This window comes from Schistocerca gregaria, chromosome 2 (genome assembly GCF_023897955.1).
Source record: "Schistocerca gregaria isolate iqSchGreg1 chromosome 2, iqSchGreg1.2, whole genome shotgun sequence".
Classification (NCBI taxonomy): domain Eukaryota; kingdom Metazoa; phylum Arthropoda; class Insecta; order Orthoptera; family Acrididae; genus Schistocerca; species Schistocerca gregaria.
In genome coordinates, this window is record NC_064921.1 from 919866968 (window position 1) to 919887322 (window position 20355).

General features: G+C 39.6%; 2 protein-coding genes across 3 annotated transcripts in view; one reads left to right on the forward strand and one right to left on the reverse strand.

Moving 5' to 3' along the window:
• Nucleotides 1–19328, reverse strand: part of LOC126335351 (brefeldin A-inhibited guanine nucleotide-exchange protein 3) — a 295547-nt gene extending 276219 nt beyond the window's left edge. Inside the window, exons 1-5 of the mRNA XM_049998536.1 lie at nt 19238–19328; nt 18985–19159; nt 5477–5610; nt 589–723; nt 125–290 (exon numbers count right to left, since the gene is read on the reverse strand). Of these exons, the coding sequence (XP_049854493.1) occupies nt 125–290; nt 589–723; nt 5477–5610; nt 18985–19069 (520 nt within the window). The 5' untranslated portion in view covers nt 19070–19159; nt 19238–19328. The remainder of the gene's footprint in view (nt 1–124; nt 291–588; nt 724–5476; nt 5611–18984; nt 19160–19237) is intronic.
• Nucleotides 19329–19501: 173 nt separating this feature from the next.
• LOC126335353 (arginyl-tRNA--protein transferase 1) overlaps nt 19502–20355 on the forward strand; it is a 147197-nt gene continuing 146343 nt past the window's right edge. Inside the window, exons 1-2 of one of the 2 annotated variants that reach the window (XM_049998539.1) lie at nt 19502–19937; nt 20015–20141. In XM_049998539.1, coding sequence (XP_049854496.1) covers nt 19841–19937; nt 20015–20141 — 224 coding nt within the window. In that variant the 5' untranslated portion in view covers nt 19502–19840. The remainder of the gene's footprint in view (nt 19938–20014; nt 20142–20355) is intronic. The other variant, XM_049998540.1, reaches the window with a different exon arrangement.

The window sequence follows — 20355 nt, forward strand, 5'->3', positions numbered from 1 at the left end:
TAATATTGTGAAATTTCAAGATCCTGGCTGCAATACCAGGAGTGTAAAAAATACTGTGCTTTAGTTTCCGATCCTCCCTCATATTTCCTATGTTGCTTAAGAAAATAGTAAATGTATTACACACCCAAAAAGTTGCAAAAAGAACGCAGTGTCTGACTAGCGGCGGCCTGTGCAGCTGTGCGAATAGCTTGATTGCCTGTCTCATGGGCTTCACTGCACAATGTAAGAATCTGGATTATAATACGACCATTCATTGGAGAGTAGCTGCTGCAGGCAACATTCAGCAACACCTAAAACACAATACACAGTTTATGGGAAGCTTCCTTCTCACACATCCATAATGTTTTTGTTAGAACATCTGCCTATGAGGCTCAGGTTTACTACAAATAAAGAGATATTTTAGAGTAGGATCTACATATTTCTAAAACTCAGTATTTTGTGAATATGGCACTGAATACTGTAAGCACCTGAATAACCTTCCTCAGAAATCACATTTCTTCGAAAAATAGTAATTATACCTGATTAAGCAACAACATAGTTGCAACGTTCCACCGTAAATTTGACAATGTGACAATTTTAGTGACTTACCTTAAGCATATCAACCTGTGTGTCATCAGACTGTGAGAGGATGGAACTCATTGCATGCAGCAATTGTGATGGAAGCCACAATGAATCATCCTCTGGCTCAAAATTAGAATGGAATCTATCATCTCTCAACAGTTTCTGAAATCAGCCAAAATATACAATTAACAAAGAAACAAGAAGGAGGGTATTTCAGCTAAATCCAAGCCTAGTTTAACTTAAAGGGAAATCTACCACACCATAACAACTGGTGGCAAAATGACACCTTCAGTGAGTATTTCACAGCTGTAGAATACATTTTAATATTGAATAATATTACATTTCCTTTGTGTACACCAATAACATGAAATAGAGTCCTCCAACTCCAATTTTTCATACTTTAGCAGCTCAATTCAAGCACTCAAGTTTTCTGACCATAATTTCCACCGTCCCTGTATGACTAGGTTTTAAAGAAATTATTCACAGCTGCTGTGAAGGTTCACCACAATGTTTGTAGTGACCCAATAGCAATGGGAAAAGGTCAATCAATACCGTAGCATAATTTCCAGTAAAAGGTGCTAATACTCATATACGAATGTGCTCAGAGCAACTTTTCTTCTTTGCTACTAACCAAGACACAACAGTTATTAAATACAAAATAATAGACAAAATTAATTAAAAAAATATTGCTTCCAATTTGTACATCTCTATAGGTGAGTGGTCAGCACACCTGACTGGGGTGTGGAGAATCGAGGTTCAGTTCCCAGCACTACCAGAAAATTTTCCTTAATGGGAGATCTGGAATAGGAGTCATACATCCTTTTGGTGTCAACTGGGGAGCTACCTGAATGAGAAGCAGCAGCCCAAAGGTCTGGAAAACTGACGTCAGTGGGGAGAGTAGTATGGGGCCCCTGCACACTGCATCCGAAAGACACTATATGGCAGAAGACAATATGCTGGCTGGTCAGCACTGTGCAGTCCTTTTGGCCTGATCACTGAATTTAGTTATTTTTTCCTTGTTAGTCACTATAGATTTTGAGAATGTCATTATCATATTCCAGCAAATACAGTTGCCATAAAGAAGTCTTTTTTTTGTTTTTTGAAAATGTGTTAATTTTTGAAAGGTAAGTTTATTAATGATTTCATTGATTCCTTGGTGGAATTCAGAAGGTAGAAATGACGTGATGATCATATGCATGTAAAAATGAAATGACCCAAAAACTTGTCTGTAAATAAAATGTGGAGGAAGGAGAGATGTAAATGAAAGACAAGTGCAGGCAGAACAATGTGTAACAGAATGGGGTGAACTAAGGGAGTGGGATGGAGGGAGGCAGTGTCACGGGGCAGAAGAAAAGGACGTTTAGAGAAACTACCATGAGAAGAGAATAAGGAGGAGGAGGAGATTAGTGTTTAACGTCCCGTCGACAACAAGGTCATTAGAGACGGAGTGCAAGCTCGGGTGAGGGAAGGAAATCGGCCATGCCCTTTCAAAGGAACCATCCCGGCATTTGCCTGAAGCGATTTTAGGGAAATCACGGAAAACCTAAATCAGGATGGCCGGAGACGGGATTGAACCGTCGTCCTCCCGAATGCGAGTCCAGTGTGCTAACCACTGCGCCACCTCGCTCGGTGAGAATAAGGGAAGTTAAAGACAGAGAAAAAGTGATGAAAGAAGAGGGAGATGAAAGAAGAGGGAAATATGACAGGATGCTGCTGAAAAACAGAAGGTCTGTGACAGAGAGGGGGAGAGGGAGAAAGAAATGATGTAAGGAAGATACACGTAACTTGATGAGAGAAGAGCTGGCCAGCACTGACTGTGATTGGAAGGTTCATAGAAGCGTCAACTTGCAGATGTAATGCCTTCCTTCAATGGATTTCAAACATGTTGCTTTACAAGGAGGTTCAGCATACTACAATGCATATGCCATAATTTTATGCAGTGAAATGTTTACAATGAAATGATGGATGCTATTCCTACCAATCTGACAAAGTTTGCTTGTCTTCATACATCATACTTGTACAGCAAATTGTAACAGAACAGATGAAAGGAGAAAGTGCTACAGCAATCACCAAAGTGATAACAGCACTGAGAAGCATGAAAGGAAGACAGATTTAATTAAACAAAAATATGATTATTTCGGACTTGCGCCAGAACTGGATGTCATAATTTAAAATGTGGTGTATTTGCACAGCCCTATTGAAAGCTGAATCAGAATATCTATGTCACACAGCAACAACTTGGATGGGGCATTCATACACACATTTTTACTTTTACTTCATTCTATTGCCCATTACTTTTACCTGCTATTTGCTCTCCCACAATTACATGACATAACTGCCTACCCACAAAGTTATTACAAACAGGAAGACAGCACAAGATATCTTGTTGTCACATCATTTCTCCTTTATTTGCAGTGATCTCTTATACTGTCTCTTGCTTACCCATATCTTAGCCACTGACCTATGCAAACTGGATGTATTATCTCTGCTTTTTATGTGCTGAGTACAAATTCTGACCAGTTTAAAGCCTCATAAGAATAAATTAGATGATAAACAGTGTATAACAGCATAAACCTGCAACCATTCTAGTGTTTTCAGTGTCGTCTACAGACCAGCAATGATAGCAAAACCACATATTAACAGGGGAAAAAAAAACTTTTAGCAAAAGTTATGAGACAGTCATGAAATTCTTATGATAGCATCTTAAAACAGTAATGATCACTTCAAGCACTGCTCAACTGCAATTTAATACTGCAGTTTGGCTTACAAGATTTTCCTCATCTTTATAATAAGAAGAGCAAGGCTTAATCCAAAATTATACCACAGATCATCACAGGATCCTTCATTTAGACTTTAAATTGGAGGACAGGTGGCTGTGTTGTACATGTAAGTGTGTCAAAAAGAACCCAGAATTAGTGTACAGGTTGTGATAAGATTTTCACTGATTAACTTTATGTTTTGACTACATAAGATGATCCTCATCAATTAAATGACCAGCAAAACTCAAGATAGTTTGTGCTTCAAGAGTCTGTCTACCAATCAGCATGTGAGAAACTGGTTTGCATAAACACTGAAGACAATCCCGGTGCAACTGCACATCCACTTTCACCACTTTGTGGTGATTCTCTCTCTCTCTCTCTCTCTCTCTCTCTCTCTCTCTCTCTCTCTCTCTCTGGTATGCTCTTCAAACCAGGTCTTACTTTATACTTTACACCAAATTAATATTTGGAAGAAACACAAATATATAGGCATGATGTAACAAAGGAAAAAGAAAGAAATGTAAAAGTTTAATATTCTGTCAACTTCGGGGTCACTAGAAATGAAGCACTAGTTCAGTAGAAGGATGGGAAAGGAAACTGCCTGTAGCATTTCAAAAAGATATACTTGGTATTCAGTTTCATATGATCTATCACTCAGGTGGGTTTCAAGATAGTTTGGGTTTCTTTTTCTTTTTTAGTCTTTTCTTATATGGCAGAACTGCAGTATACATTGCACATTCCAGAACTACATACATATGATAATGATTATCAATATCCTTTGAGAGAGTTGTTTTCAGAACATCTCCAGAATGTTATGAACAAAATGTGGATAAATGAATTGCAGCCTAAATGGTATTAAGAAATAAGGGGAAAGAAACTTTTCAAGAGCCCAGTTGAAAATAGTGCTGTATAACACCCGAACTGCAGCAGGGAATATCCAGGTACTCTGTGCTGATCTACTCTTGAAATGAGAGTAAAACTTGTAACTCACTGATGGAAATATTCAATCAGTCACTTGGAAAGAGTTGGAATTCTAGAATGAATCAGCTTGCTGTGGTCCATGGTTGTTGAAATAGGTGCACAAGTTTCAAGAGTTGAGAAGGATCAGAAGCACAAGTTCACATTGTTCAAGAACAGGAAAGGAGATCAAGTCACTTACTTCTTAAAGGAACCATTTGCCTCAAATGATGTAGGGAAATCCAGGACAACCTAAATGTGAATAGACAGTGCACTAAAAATGTGGCAACTCAGGCTGCTCAAGTTGAAATGTTTACACACTTGTCTTCTACTGTAAGGGAAATGGTGGTGCTCCTGGTACAAATTATGTTGTGATATTTGAGTCCATCATCATACCACACTATAGAAAGGAGACAGTATGTAGTTGTAGGGTGGCAGCATGGGGGCACCAGTTAAAAATCAGCACTTGGATGTTTGCTGCGAAGCTCATGGGTACGGTATTCTGGAAATGTAAAGGCATTTCGTTCATCTTATTTCTCCAGGAATGTTGTATCATTAATGATTCCTACTACTGCGATCTTTGTTGTCTCATTCTAACTGCCCATTGTTCAAAAGATGTGGCACCCTGTTCTGATCTGTGTAGCTTCTTCACATTATTTCACAGCTGAAACCCAACAAATATTGGCTGATAGGAATCAGACTGCCCTAAAAAATTCACCATACAGCTCAAATCTGCCACAACGCAACTTCCATATGTGTGGGTCAGTCTCTGTGGATGGTGTGTCACAACTTGTGTAGAGAAGCAATTGTTTGCAGCTTGAGACGTGTCTCCAAAGTTTTTATGAAAATAGTGTTAAAATACTAGATGGCTAATAGCAAAATCATACGGATAAGATCAGTGATTATGTACTGATAAAAAATAAAATTTGAATAAATTTTGAACAATACAAATTTCATCACTGTAGCATGTTACACACATGTAAAATCACAAAATAGAAACTACAAGTCTGCAACTCATATTTGTTATCTGCTCACTTAATTATACTACTGTATATTGTGTCATTAAAGCTTCAATAAATAAAAAAAAATTGTTCTGCTTTATTGTTTCATTATGTGAAAAGCTGTTGCAGTTTGTTTTTCCATTATATCACCAACAAACGTAAACTAAAAACAATTTTTAATGCTCATGCAGAACTTACATGTAATCCAGTCAAACCATAAGCCACAAATTTGCTTCGTTTTGTCTCCAGAGCCAACTGGAATGTATGGAGGCATTTTGCTCGAAGGTCATGTGCTGGGTCTCTTAATAATCCCTGTTGAGCCTCCAGAAAATCTGAAATTTTATATATATTTCAATTTATTATTGTATACAGTCTCCATTACAATGAAATCCTCAAAACCTCTCTGAATAGTTGCCAATGATCAATGTTAATAGGTGAACAATGACTATTACAAATCACACTAAGTGAATGGGACTAAAATTGGGTTTAAGATTCTGTTTGTCTTTGGAGGTGGAATGAAAGCTCATATTGGATAACAGTGCACAATACCTGATTGTGGCCTTTTCAAGTTAATCATCTTGCCATCTGTAGTATGCGATGTAGGATGGACATAAATTTGTAGGAACCATCTGCCCTCAGATTTGTAGCAAAATGATGTTACTTTTTAATTGTCCTGGGGCCAAAAACTACATATAAAGCAAGATGAAATTGGTTCCTGTCATGTGACTGGTACAAGACATGTTCAATATGCTGTCCACAGTTTTCTGCCCCAAGTTGAAATCAACCTGTAGAACAGATTGGCATGTCTCAGGGATCAGAATGCGCTGCTTAATGTGTGCCTTGCCTTCAATTCAGCTATGTTCATAACTGGAGGACTGAACACATCATCTTTCAGACAGCCCCATAGCCAGAAGTAGGGAAATGACGGCTGATAACTCTAGCATTTCCAAAATGCCTCTGCAGCGGCCACTTTGCTGGCTGTGCAACATGTGGAGGAGCTCCACCTCATATAAAAATCACCCCACCCACACATCCAAGCTGTCTCAGGGTTGGAATGGCATTGGTGGGAAAAAAAGACACTCACAGTGTTTACCAGTGATAGTACAGGTAACAGAACCTGCATCACTCATCTCCTCAAAAAAAAAAAAGACAGCCCTACAATAAAAACGCCCCAACCTGACCACGAGGTCAACTTTACAGAATGAAGTGGTACTGGTTGACGGGCCTTTGTACTTTCCATTGCCCATATCCTGCAATTCTGCTTATTGACATGTCCTTGGAAAAGGAAATGAGCTTTGTCTGTCCACAGAATGTTCCCAGGCCATTCAATTTCCACTTTCATGGGAGCAAGAAATTCCAGTGTGAACATTTGTCTTGCTGGCAGGTGAACAGGAAGCAACTCCTGAACATGAGTGATTTTGTATCGATAGTAATGCAGGACATTTTGTAGGATTTTATGCACCGTGCTCACAAGCATGTATAATGTTCGGGCAACTCCCCATGCACTGTATGTTTGCACACCGCCTGACCCTTCCTGCAATGCTGTGGCCACGTTTTCAACAGACATTGGTTCAATTGCTTTCCTCCCTTTGCCACTTTGTAATCCAAAACAATTTGTCTCTTTGAATTTTGTAATCATTTTCTCCAGACCCTTAGCAGACATTGGACCAATGCCTTTTTTCATACCCTTGGGTGACTGGAACTTCTCTACAGCTGCTGGTGCACTATCACTGTTCTTGCATAAGAGCTTCACAATCAGCGCATGATCCTAGATGAAGACAGTCATGTTGGGCATTTCGGATGCAAACTGAGGAACAGCCATGTGCTGCGTGTCTGTTGGTGTGCATATTCTGACACTTACAGTACTACCTATTAGTCAACTACCCCCTCCCCCTCCCCCTCCCCCCAACACCATGACATTTCCCCTGCATCACCAATATGCTGTTCAAATTTTACTACATTCTGAGCAACAGGTGTCCTTTTACAGTGTTTTGAAACTGGAACTTTAATTACGGATGCCTTGGTTATATAATAAATGTACTCATCATGTGGTGGCAGGAGAGAACGCATGTAAAGGTTCAGGAAATGTGCAAGCTTTCAGAGACTGCGGCTCCTCCTTCTGGCAGGGGGGTTGAAAGGAAAGGAAAAGGGATGAAGGAAAGAGACTGGTGAGTTTTGGGAAAGTTATGGAAAAGCAGCCCAGAATTCTGGGTTGAGGGAGACTTATCAAGCAGGATGAGAAGGAAAGACTGATTGTTGCGGACTGCATCAGATGAGATTTAAAAACCTGAGAGCTTACAGGTGGACAATAGGGTAACAAGCAAGACAGATATTACTGACAAAACATCATACAAGAGTCCAAACAAGCAGAAAACTAAGTACATTATACATAGTAGACAGGTGAGGGGGGGGGGGGGCAGGGGGGTCAATAGATAAGTCAGAAAATTAAAAGATGTAGAAAACTAAAAAGGAGTGAATATAAGGGATAGTTACTGAAAAAGTGCTGAGACCAAAGAAATTAAAGTAGATTAGACCAGATGGGTGGCAAGAACCAAGTACATGTTGTAACAGCAGTTCTGAGAAACTGGTGGCAGGGGGCAGAATCCAGGTGGCATCTCTGGTGAAACAGGCACCATCAGTAAGAGGACAACCAGGTTATCAGTTAGGATGAATGGGCATAAGTGTAATCTTGGTGCCCATTGCCCATTTCACCAAACATGCCCCTGGATTGTCCCTCCTGATATCAGTTTCTCAGAACTCCGCAGGTATGAACTGATGTTACAATATGTGCTTGGTGTCTCCCCCCCCCCCCCCCCCCCCCCCCCCCCCCAGAAACTGTTTCTTCACTTCCTTTAGTTTCTGTATCTTTTATTTTCTGACTTGTCTATTTTTGCATGAATGTATGCATACACACTCTACATCTGTCCTAAACCAATGGATCTACATCAACCAAATTCGTCACCAACTTCTTGGAAAAAAGCACTGTGGGGTAAGAACCTCCTATATTTCATGGGGTTGGTGTGAGGGTGACATGGAAAAATAAAACATGATTGTCAGGAGGAAAGTCAACCAAATTTTGTCTACACATGACCCATTACTTGTATAAAAATACTGTAGTGGTAACCTCTCCCTATTACCCCAAGGGCGGGGGTGGGGGTGAGAAGCCATGGCAAAGAAAATTTTCAATGATGGCTAATATTAATATCAAATCCATAGTTTTCGGGGTTGCCAGGCTCATTGGTGACAGTCCTGTCAATGTTTAACGCTTGGAGTTGGTGAGGGATGCAGATGCAAAGACACTGACATATCAGTAGTATTTCTCTCTGTGTCCCCCTGAAGCAAATTCTACCAAACTTGCTACAAACATGACTCATTATGCATATAAAAATACTGTGGGAGTAAGATAGCCCTACTGCACCTAAGGGTAGTGGTGGGGTTAAGAAGAGGTGACATGTAAAGACGTTTGAAAAGACTTGTTGGTATTTGCATTGACATTTGTTACGTGGATGAAGCAATGGGTTGAAAGTTATTGGTATAATGTTTCTGTTCACACAATAAAATTGAAAGTACAGGTTACATTGAAAGAGTGTGTAATATTACTGAGCAGATCAAAATTTTTAGAATATAAAATGCAATATCAGAAATACTGTCTCCTCTGTGTAGATTATGTGCAATATCCCGCCATTTCACATAATATGCAGTGAGGTACAATCACAGAGCTCAATTTCTGAGTTCTGTTTTTCATCTTATAACTTTCAGAGCTTGTTATTTTGTTTCCATTTTTATTATTGTTGATACATTGATTGGAATGTGACTGCAAGAAGTGACAAAGAGAATTCCTTATAGAATGCACAGGACTGAACAACACTTTACCAGATTTATAAAATGACAGAATGGCAGGTCTTTATGTACTAAAAAAAAAAATGCACAGAAAATAAACAATTAAAGTAAACGAGTTGATACTGACAAAATATTAAAAAAAAAAAAACATCCTACAGCTACGATGGAATATACAGTAAAGATGTTTTCTTATGTCAGTTTTGCCACTTCTTATATCAATTTTTAAGGTGCGAAAGAAAACATAAATTAGTTACAAACTATGTCATGCACACATTTTATACAACATGTGAACATCACTACAGATAATCGGACATGTCTGATATGCCTGCCATCACTGACTATGATGTGGCGCAAACCAATAGCTAAATTCTGCATGACCTGCTGCAGTGTCGGAACATCAATGCCATCGCTGACCTCCTGAATGGCTGCTTTCAGCTCAGCAAGGGTTTTGCGGTTATTACTGTACACCTTGTCTTTAATATAGCCCCACAAACAGGAGTTGCATAGGGTCAGATCTGGAGAAAATGGCACACAATAAAAGCCCAAGCCAGTGGCTTTTGGGTATCCCAGAGCCAGAATGCAGTCCCCCAAGTGCTCCTCCAGGACATCAAACACTCTTCTGTGTCAATGGGGTTGGGCTTTGTTTTGCATGAACCACATCTTGTCAAAACCAGCATCACTTTGAATAATGGGGATGAAATTATCACCCAAAATCTTCATGTACCATTTGGAAGTCACCATGCAGTCAAGGAATATAAAACACCAATTATTCTCAGACTGGACACAGCACACCACACCATCACCCATTGAGGGTGAAGAGACTTCTCAATTGCGAAATGCAGTTTCTCAGTCCTCCAAAATACATCAATATTGCTTACTGATGAACCAATCCAAATGCAAGAGGGCTTCGTTGCTAAACCAAACTAACCATACTAACTCCCATCATGCCCCACAGCCAACCGTGCAACTTTAACATCCTACCGCAAACCATTCAGAAGTTATTATGATTTTATTTCATATAGTTCAATAATTGTCACCGTCTGTCTCTCTCTCTGTGTGTGTGTGTGTGTGTGTGTGTGTGTGTGTGTGTTAAACAAAATTGTTCTCAAAATGATTTTTCACTTGCAGTGGAATGTGCACTAATTTAACTGTGTGCCAGACAGAGACTTGAACTCAGGATCTTTACTCTCACAGGCAAGTGCTCTGTCAACTGAGCTCCCCAAGCACAACTCATGTCCCACCCACACAGCTTCACTTCCACTAGTAACTCATCTCCTACCTTTCAAACTTCACAGAAGTTCTCCTGAGAAACTTGTGTGACTAGCACCTCTGGAAGAAAGGATATTGCAGAGACATGGTTTAGCCACAGCCTGGGGAACTTACCAGGTCCCAAGTTTGAGTCTCAGTCTAGCACACAGTTTTAACTGCCAGGAAGTTTCATATCAGAGCACACTCCACTACAGAGTGAAAGATCATTCTAGAAACATCCCACAGGCTGTGGTCAAGTCATGCATTTGCAATATCCTTTCTTATAGGAGTGCTAGCCCCACAAATTTTTCAGGAGAATTCTGTGAAGTTCAGAAGGTAGGAGACAGGGTAATGGCAGAAGTGAAGCTGTGAGGATGGGTTGTGAGTTGTGCTTGGGTACCTCAATTGGTAGAGCACTTGCCTGCGAAAGGCAAATATCCTTAGTTCGTCTCAAAAGTTTTAATCTGCCTGGAAGTTTTAAAATTGTTCTTGTTGTGGTCTTTAGTCCAAAGGCTGGTTTGATGCAGCTCTCCACAGTAGTCTATCCTGTACAAGCCCCTTCTCCTCTGTATAGGTATGGCATATTTTAACTTGCTAACTATATCACGCATTGCTCTTTCTCTACAATTTTAACTCCCCCTCCCCCACACTTTCCCCCATTTTCAAACTGACAATTATAAGGGTGGTTTGAAAAGTTCTTGGAATCACCACAACAGGTCAACACTAGCGCAACGAGTTGTTCACACAATATTCATTGGACTGTTGCCTGTAAACATGTGCCACATCAGTGCTCTTGGAAGACAGCGGTGGCGATGATGTGGCTCTGTTGTCGTTCCCGCGTAGTGATTTGCCAAAAAAAAAAAGAGAGAGAGAGAGAGAGAGAGAGAGAGAGAGAGAGAGAGAGAGAGAGAGAGAGAGAGAGATTTGAGCAGTGATTAAGTACTTTGTAAAGAAAGGCATGAAAGCAAAGGACATTCACGCCAATTTCAGGAAAACACTGTGGGACTCTGCTCCTTCATATTCAACTGTTGCCAAGTGGACAAATGTATATAAATTTGGTCAGGAGAGCTTAGATGATGACCCGCACAGTGGTCGGTCAAGATGTGTCACTACTCCAGAAATTGCAAAAGTGCACCGAATGGTCATGGAGAATGCTGATTGAAAGAGAGTGAAATTGCTCATGCTTGCCAGATGTCATTTGAAAGGCTATATCACATTTTAACTGAAGAATTAGAAATGAAAAAATCATCTGCAAGATGGGTGCCACGACTCTTGACCATGGATCAAACACGTGTGCCGTCTCCATGGCAAAATTGCGCGAACTAAGGTATGAATTGTTGCCACACCATTCTTATTCACCTCATATGGCTCTGTCAGACTTCTGTCTGTTCCCACTGAAAATTTTTCTTGGTGGAATAAGATTCACTTCAAACGAAGAATTGATAGCTGGAGTTGACAACTATTTTGCAGTCCTGGAGGAAACTCACTGTCGAGATGGGGTCAAGGCACTGGAACATCATTGGACCAAGCACATTAATCTACAAGACTACATTGAAAAATAAAAACAGTTTCAGTGATGTAAGTACCTTTTTTCTATTTCGTTCCGAAAACTTTTCAAACCACCCTCATACTTGGTGCTTCAGATGTGTCCTAGCAATCAATACCTCGTATTATTCAAGTTGCGCCACACATTTCCTTGCTCCCCAGTTCAATACAGTGCCTCTTCATTACTTATATAATCTATCCTTATGATCTTCAGCATTCTTCTGTAGCACCATATTTCAAGTGTTTCTGTTTCTTTTTGTCTGCACTACATACCATGGATGTTTCACATTCATACAAGACTACACTCGAGAAAAACACCTTCAAAATAGACTTTCTAAAACTTAAATTTATATTCAGTGTTCACAAATTTCTCATTTTCAGAAACACTTTTCTTGTGATTGACAGAGTGCATTTTATATTCTCTGTGCCTTGGCCATCTTTAGTTTTATTGTTGTCCAGTCTGCAAAGCTCATTTGCATCTTCTAGCACCTCATTTTGTAATATAATTCTCTCTGCATTGCCTGATTTAATTTGATTACATTTAATTACCTTTGTTTTACTTTTCTTGATGTTTACTTCTTAACATATTTTGACATCACTGGCCATTCCACTCAACTGGAATTCCATGTTCTATGCCATTCTCTAACAGAATTACAAAGTCACAGGCATTATTTCATTTCCCTGAGCTGTAATTCTGGTACCAAACTTCTCCTCGACTGAATGAAGATCTACAGACTGAAGAACATCAGAGATAGGCTACAATCTCATCTCACTCCCTTCTCGACTATTGCTTTCCTTTTATGCACTTTGCTTCTTATAACAGCAGTCTGGTTTCTGTACAAAATGTAGATTGTGTTTTGCTCCTTGTATTTTATCTCTGTTGCTTTCAAAATTTCAAAGAGAGTATTTCAGACAATTATGTCAGAAGCTTTCTGCAGATGCTTGCCTTTCTTCAACCTATCTTCTAAGATAAGTCATAGGTTCAAAACTCTTAGTGAGTTCCTATATTTCTCTGGGATTCAAACTGATCTTGCTTGATGTCAGCCGTAGAGGCTGTATACTGACAATATACTGACAATATACTGACCATCTAAGGACCATTTCAACTTTATGTCCACATGCTTCTCATTCATTTGGATCCACAGTTGCTAATACTGCGGATAAAGGCAAGAAAATGGAAGTGGGTTGGACACATGCCGTCCAAAAATCAAACAACAATAGAGAAAGACAAGACCTGAATCAGGATCCCCATAGCCATCACAGAAGAGGAAGACAAGGTAACACAGAAGAGGGCAGAGGAGAGAGAAGCAACAGCAACAGGAACATCATGGGGAGAGCTGAAGACAATGGCAGAAAACTGAGTCTACTGGGGATTTTTTGTCGAAGCCCCATGTTCAAATGCTTGGAATAGAATGACATAAGTAAATCAAGGGACAAACAGAGTAAAAGGGGGAAAGAAGAAACACCCAGAAAAGTGAGAGCAGAGGCACAGGGGGGAAGAAGACAGGTGGGAGAGGGGGCAGAGAGATTGGGAGAGAGAATTATTGGATGTGACATGCTTGTATCCAATAGACTGCATTTACCATCTCATCATAAAACACATCAGTTTTGTTGGATGGGTAACAAGTAACATTCTCTATGAAAGACAAGATCTGCCTTAACATCCTACAAGATACATCATATATAGAATAATTTGTGCTCTTCATTACTGTGGTAGTATTTTTAGAATTTATTACTGGTTATAGTTCTGAAACCGAATCCTTAGTTGACAACAACTGAGCCTGCCTGTATGACTGTGCAGTTTGGATATTACGGGTCCAACTACATATCCCCCCCCCCCCTTTTCTCTATTCATTCTCTTTCTCATTGTTCTACATCTGTAGCTTCCTCATTTTGCCCCTTCTTTTTGAAATAAAATAACAAATAGCTGCTTCTCCTGATTTTTATCTTCCTTTTTGACTAATTTATGAGTAAGTTTCATCATTTTTTAAACTTTTATCGTTTGAGCTAGTAATTTCCTGTGGATAATACAGAGAGCTGAGCCCTCTGATCACACTATTTAAGTTTTTACAGCATTATTTCTAGTGTAATTATTTGACAGCGATTCTACACTCTATTGTAAGTGTAGTCATTACGGTACAATGCTCTGCTCTCTCTCAGTTCTGTTAGTTTTAAGAGCAGTGACCTCCAGTTGCAAAATCATTTGTTATGCACATATTTGTTACTCCCATAAAAGTCTATTCTGAACATGTCAATGGTTTTGCATTTGCTTTTTGTTCCTCTATCATCTCTGTGATATATTTTTGACAGACCAGTTGACACGATAGAGTCTTCAAAGTACTGTTCAGCTGATATGAATTCATGTGCATAGTGTTCCCCTAATCCCTACTAGGCACCTAAGAATGATTTCATCTATTGCATAACAAACAAGTATTTAGCAAATGTTGTAGATGTAATCTTCAGTCCTGAGACTGGTTTGGTGCAGCTCTCCATGCTACTCTATCCTGTGCAAGCCTCTTCATCTTCCAGTATTTACTGCAACCTACATCCTTCTGAATCTGTTTAGTGTATTCATCTCTTGGCCTCCCTCTACGATTTTTACCCTCCACGCTGCCCCCCAATGCTATATTTGTGATCACATTTCCTACCAACCGATCCCTTCTTCTTGTCAAGTTGTGCCACAAACTCCTCTTCTCCCCAATTATATTCAATACCTCCTCATTAGTTATGTGATCTACCCATCTAATATTCAGCATTCTTCTGTAGCACCATATTTCAAAAGCTTCTATTCTCTTCTTGTCCAAACTATTTACTGTCCATGTTTAACTTGCAATCATGGCTACACTCCGTACAAATACTTTCAGAAATGATTTCCTGACATTTAAATCTAAAATCTATGTCAACAAACTTCTCTTCTTCAGGAATGCTTTCCTTGACATTTACAGTCTACATTTTATATCTTCTCTACTTCGACCATCATCAGTTATTTTGCTCCCCAAATAGCAAAACTCCTTTACTACTTTAAGTGTCCAATTACTAATATAATTCCTGCAGCATCACCTGATTTAATCCGACAACATTCCATTATCCTCATTTTGCTTTTGTTGATGTTCATCTTATATCCTCCTATCAAGACACTGTCCATTCCATTCAACTGCTCTTCCAAGACCATTGCAGTCTACAAATGCCAGAAATGTAGGTTTGCCTTTCCTTAATCTATTTTCTAAGATAAGTCGTAGGGTCAGTATTGCCTCACGCATTCCGAAATTTCTACGGAATCCAAACTGATCTTCCCAGAGTTCAGCTTCTACCAGTTTTTCCATTCGTCTGTAAGAAATTCACATTGGTATTTTGCAGACATGGATTATTAAACTGATAGTTCAGTAATTTTCACATCTGTCAACACCTGCTTTCTTTGGGATTGGTATTATTATATTCTTCTTGAAGTCATGCAATTTCACCTGTCTCATACATCTTGCTCACCAGATGGTAGAGTTTTGTCAGGACTGGCTCTCCTCTGGTTTAGTCAGTTTATCCAGGTCCCATCTCCTTAAATTTCCACCTTTTTGCAAGCCATCAGTAGTTCCAATGGAATGTTGTCTACTCCCGGGGCCTTGTTTCGATTTAGGTCTTTCAGTGCTCTGTCAAACTCTTCACGCACTATCATATCTCCTATTTCATCTTCATTTACATTCTCTTCAATTTCTATAATATTGTCCTCAAGTACATCACCCTTGTAAAGACCCTCTATATACCCCTTCCACCTTTCTGCTTTTCCTTCTTTGCTTAGAACTGGGTTTCCATCCAAGTTCTTGATATTCATACAAGTGGCTCTCTTTTCTCCAACGGTCTCTTTAATTTTCCTGTATTATTTTGCAAATACTGGTCATCAAACATTTTGCAACTGGTTGAGCACGAACAAAGGAGTGCACAGCAACATTTTTTTCACACAAGGGCACGCCAAGAGAATGTGAGGCTGAGTGCCCTATGTGGTTACTGTGCCATGTTACAATAACTCTGTGGGTGGGCCAAGGTTAGCCGGGGTGGGGCATGCGTGAGTGAGTGAACCGGAGGCAACACCAGCACCAGCAAAAAGCACGTTTAAAGTGCACTGCTAAAGAGAACATTGTCTCCTTTCTTAAGACCAAGAGAATCACACTCTTTAGGAGTGCTCCGAGTTAAACTGCTGGTCATATTGCTTAGTCTCACATTCTAAAGACTACAATGGTACCAAGCAGATGCCTGTTTTAAAATGTGATGCCAAAGGGCATTGTTTCTTTACACAGATAGATGCTGTTCACATTGCTTCAATCGCATGTGATTATGAAAGTGGCATATTTGTTAGACACCACAGGAAGACCTAGTGGTGCCGAAGTGCGAGTTTTTAAAAGGGTTTTCAAAAGAACACTGTCTTTTCAAATGTTCGTGTACTGTCTGCCATCGGGTTCCCCTAAATGGCAGGCAGCAGTGCATAACATACATGCTATGAGGGAAACAAACCAAACAGCTAAACAGGTGAAGACATCAGGTAAACAAGCCGAAGATTCCAGCCAATTAATAGGAACTTTTCCTTGCAGAGGTCGCAGCGACATATCCGGACACGGATTCCTACGCCGGCCGGTCTTTACCACGGCCAGTAGTCTTGGTTCCACCACACAAAGGGTTACGGGCATTCAGATCACCCAGAAGTAGAAAATGTGGGGGAGTTGGGACATGAGTGCATCCAATACATGGTGCGTCACTTCACCATATGGAGGGAGGTAGATGATACAGATGGTAATTTCCTGTGTTGACGTTGCACTGACAGCCACAGCTTCTAAAGATGTCTGAAAGGGCACAGGTTCACTACAGACAGAGTTAATGACATAAATACAAACTCCATCCAACATTCTGTCTGTCAGTACGGCTTTTGTAGAACCCCCAATAGCCACAAAGGGTGGGGATCTGCATTGCGGGAAACCAGGTTTCCTGAACGGCAACACTGAAGGCAGTTATAACACTTAAAGAGTTTTCATAACTCAGCGAGATGGGAGAAAAAACTGCCACAGTTCCACTGGAGGATGATGCTGTCAGTCGTCTGGGAAGACATGAAGGGACAAAGGAGGCATTTTATGCCTCAGGGTCACCTATGGCCATCAACTGAGTGCTGTTAGCCAGGACCATTGCATCTGAAGTGTCAGCGAGATCCAGGTCCACAGGGGATGCTTAAATCTTGACCTCGACCTCAAATGCTAAACTGGTAGGGAGTAGTGGTGTGGGGGCCACCAGAGTCTCACGTTTCTTAACCAAATTCTTCTTCATCAGTTTGCCCTCTCGCTACTCTTCAAGGACTTGCTGGGAGGGCTTCCCTGAGGTAGAGACACAGGAAGAGTGTGAAGCCCTTCAAGCAGCAGCACGTGGCTCCTTCAGCCACTGGCTAGTGTCCACTTTTGTATTTGTGGAGGGAGACCTTGGAAGGGACAGTCCCGAGGACCCCTTCTATGAGAGAGGAGCCGGGGGAGGCTGTTGCTTCTCTAGTTGGAGTGTGGGGACCGATGTCCCCGGAATTTGGGGAAGCTTTGGGAACCAAATTGGGCCTATTACATACACCTAAGAGAATGAATCGCATGCTCCACCACAGGATAAGGACATGACAAAATAACAAGACAAATTACCTCATCTCACATTCCCAAAGAAATAAATAATTTTATTCAATATTTAAAATTCTGCAATACATCATCTCATATCCCACACAGAAGTAAATGATTTGATGCACTACTTAAAATTGTCTAACAAGAAGTTGAAATTCTGAGTTCTGGGTTGCAGCAATGAAATCTTTTAACTCAGGAACAAGAATTTCAATACTAGAAATAGTAGCTTCTATTCTTTACTCAAAAGCAGGTTATTGCTTAATTGCAAAAAACTTTCATCACTACCCCTGGCTCATTTAGTGCATAAGAAGAGACACATGACAACACTATCCTGCTACTGAAGTTCATCAAATATAAAGATCCCAAGTGCTGTGAATTAAAAAGATGTTTCACTATGTCTATGTCTATACATAGTGAAACAGTCTAGTTTTACAAAAATAATTGTTTTCTTCATTTGTGGAACAGGAAAGACATCAAAGATGAAGACAAAGTCAGGGAAAAGGCAATAATGTGAATCTATATTGCAGGAAAGGAAAACGGTTAGAACAGAGCATTCCTTACGCCAAATAGGGATAGATTGCTTCCACTACACATCAAGTTGTGCCTGATGAAGAATTTTGCAAATATTCAGGGAGAGGCTTTCAATCACTTGAAAGAAGTTTTTCCAAAGATCAGTGAAGCCGTCTTGATAGAAGGCATGTTTACCGGTTCACAAACAAGAAAACTGCTGATTGATGAGTCATTTTGTGATAAACTCATGACATTATACCTCGCAGTATATATATATTCACTTATGAAATTTGTTGTTAATAATCCAACCCAGTTCAAAAGTTATAGCAGTGTGCATAGCTATAAGACCAGGAGAAAGGATGATCTTCACTATGCAGGGTTAAATCTGACTTTGGCACAGAAAGGGGTAAATTATGCTGCCACAAGTCTTGCTCACCTACCAAACAGCATCAAAAGCCTGACAGATAGCCAACCAACATTTAAAAATAAATTAAAAGAATTTCTAGATGACAACTCCTTCTACTCATTGGCTGAATTTTTAGATATAAATTAAGGGGAAAAAACAGAAAAAAAATCTTAAACATTAGTGTCATGCAATATTTTGTGTAATGTAATATCTTGTACAGACATCTTTTATTAACCTGACACGTTCCACATCATTACAAAGTGTCGTAATCATGATCTATGGAACAAGTATTAATTTAATTAAATTTAATCTAATCTACAGCAAGGGTCATCAGGCCATCAAATTCCGGTTAGCAAGTTACTTCCATAAAATGAGACAGGAAGAGTAAAGGATTCATTCATTCTTTCATCACGTTCCACAAACCACGGAATGCATGGATACCTTAGCAAAGCGGATGATAGAAACTAATTCCGTAAAATCTGATCTTCTATGCCTACAATTTTGAAAATTACTTAATCAGTTATTACCATATGCTTCTTGTGCCGATTTTCGTAACGCAGATAATTTTGATCCAGAGGATTCCTTTGCAATTTGTTGCAATAAATCTTCCATTTCTGATGAAAAGTTCCTCCGTCCTTTTCAACAGTATTATTGTTATTATAATATTAGAGAGACCGGCAACTTTCTCGTATTACCAATCACCTGTAAGAAGCAGCTACCTGTTTATTATCGCGCGAATGAAGAACTCGTTTGTCAATGTTTACGCTTATATTTAGTTACCAGAGTACCAAGCATTAACAGAACACACAACAATACTTATGCATTGCTATCTACTACATATCATGTTAGTATTGAATGAATATTAAAAACTAAATGAGCAGCTGTCAAACTCACACGATACCAATACACTATTACGAATTTACCTTAGTTGATTTGCGCAATATCGTAGGTTTAATTATTTGTGTTTTATGAGTGAATCCAGATGCTTTATTTGAATACAGTCGACTTTAAAATACACCAACATTATTTTAAAGAAAAATCGTTACATGTTTTCCCACAAAATTAGTACTCCACTAAAAGACGTTGTGTGATGGATAAAGATAGTTCCAACGAATAAGAGTTTACTCTTGCAATAAAGATTCCGTTACAGTATGAGACTGTTATTTAGTATATAGTGGAACAATATACATTAGTATATAACAGGAGACATTGTTGTTTCAGAGGAAAAATGTTTCATTGACGGGCTTGTTAAGTTGGCTGCTCTGTCACTGACTGCGGTGTTTATTAGTCAGCTGTGTTATATCATCACAAAAGTAAACCACGTTGTATTGTAGGCTTCGTTGTTTAGTAAACATAGTAATAGGTTTTGCTTTCTGAAAAATAATGGCTTCCCGTGATTATAGTATAATTGAATATTATGCCGAACATGAAGGATATAGATGTGGATATTGCAAATCGACGGATACAAACTATAGTCATGGTATTTGTTTATAACTGCTTTCTGTTCTTGCTCGCTGTTACGAAATGTTCCAACAATTATGAGAACAATATTTTCAGGTCTGTGGGCTCATACAATGACTGTCCAGGATTACCAAGACATAATTGACCGCGGTTGGAGAAGAAGCGGACGCTACTGTTACAAGCCTACAATGCATGTGACATGCTGTCCGATGTACACAATCAAGTAAGAGCTCGCTACAGTGCCGCGAAAAAGAAAAAAAAATTGTTACGCTATGTACATATAAGAGTCGGTGACGTGTGTTACATCGGTGGTTAATTCGCCCCTTATTTACATCAACCTCAATAGTTTGCTCTTCATTAATGTGTCAAACTCAGATGTTGATGTATCAGACTAGACTAAATCCCTCTGGCATCCACCAATAAGCTAAGTATCTTAC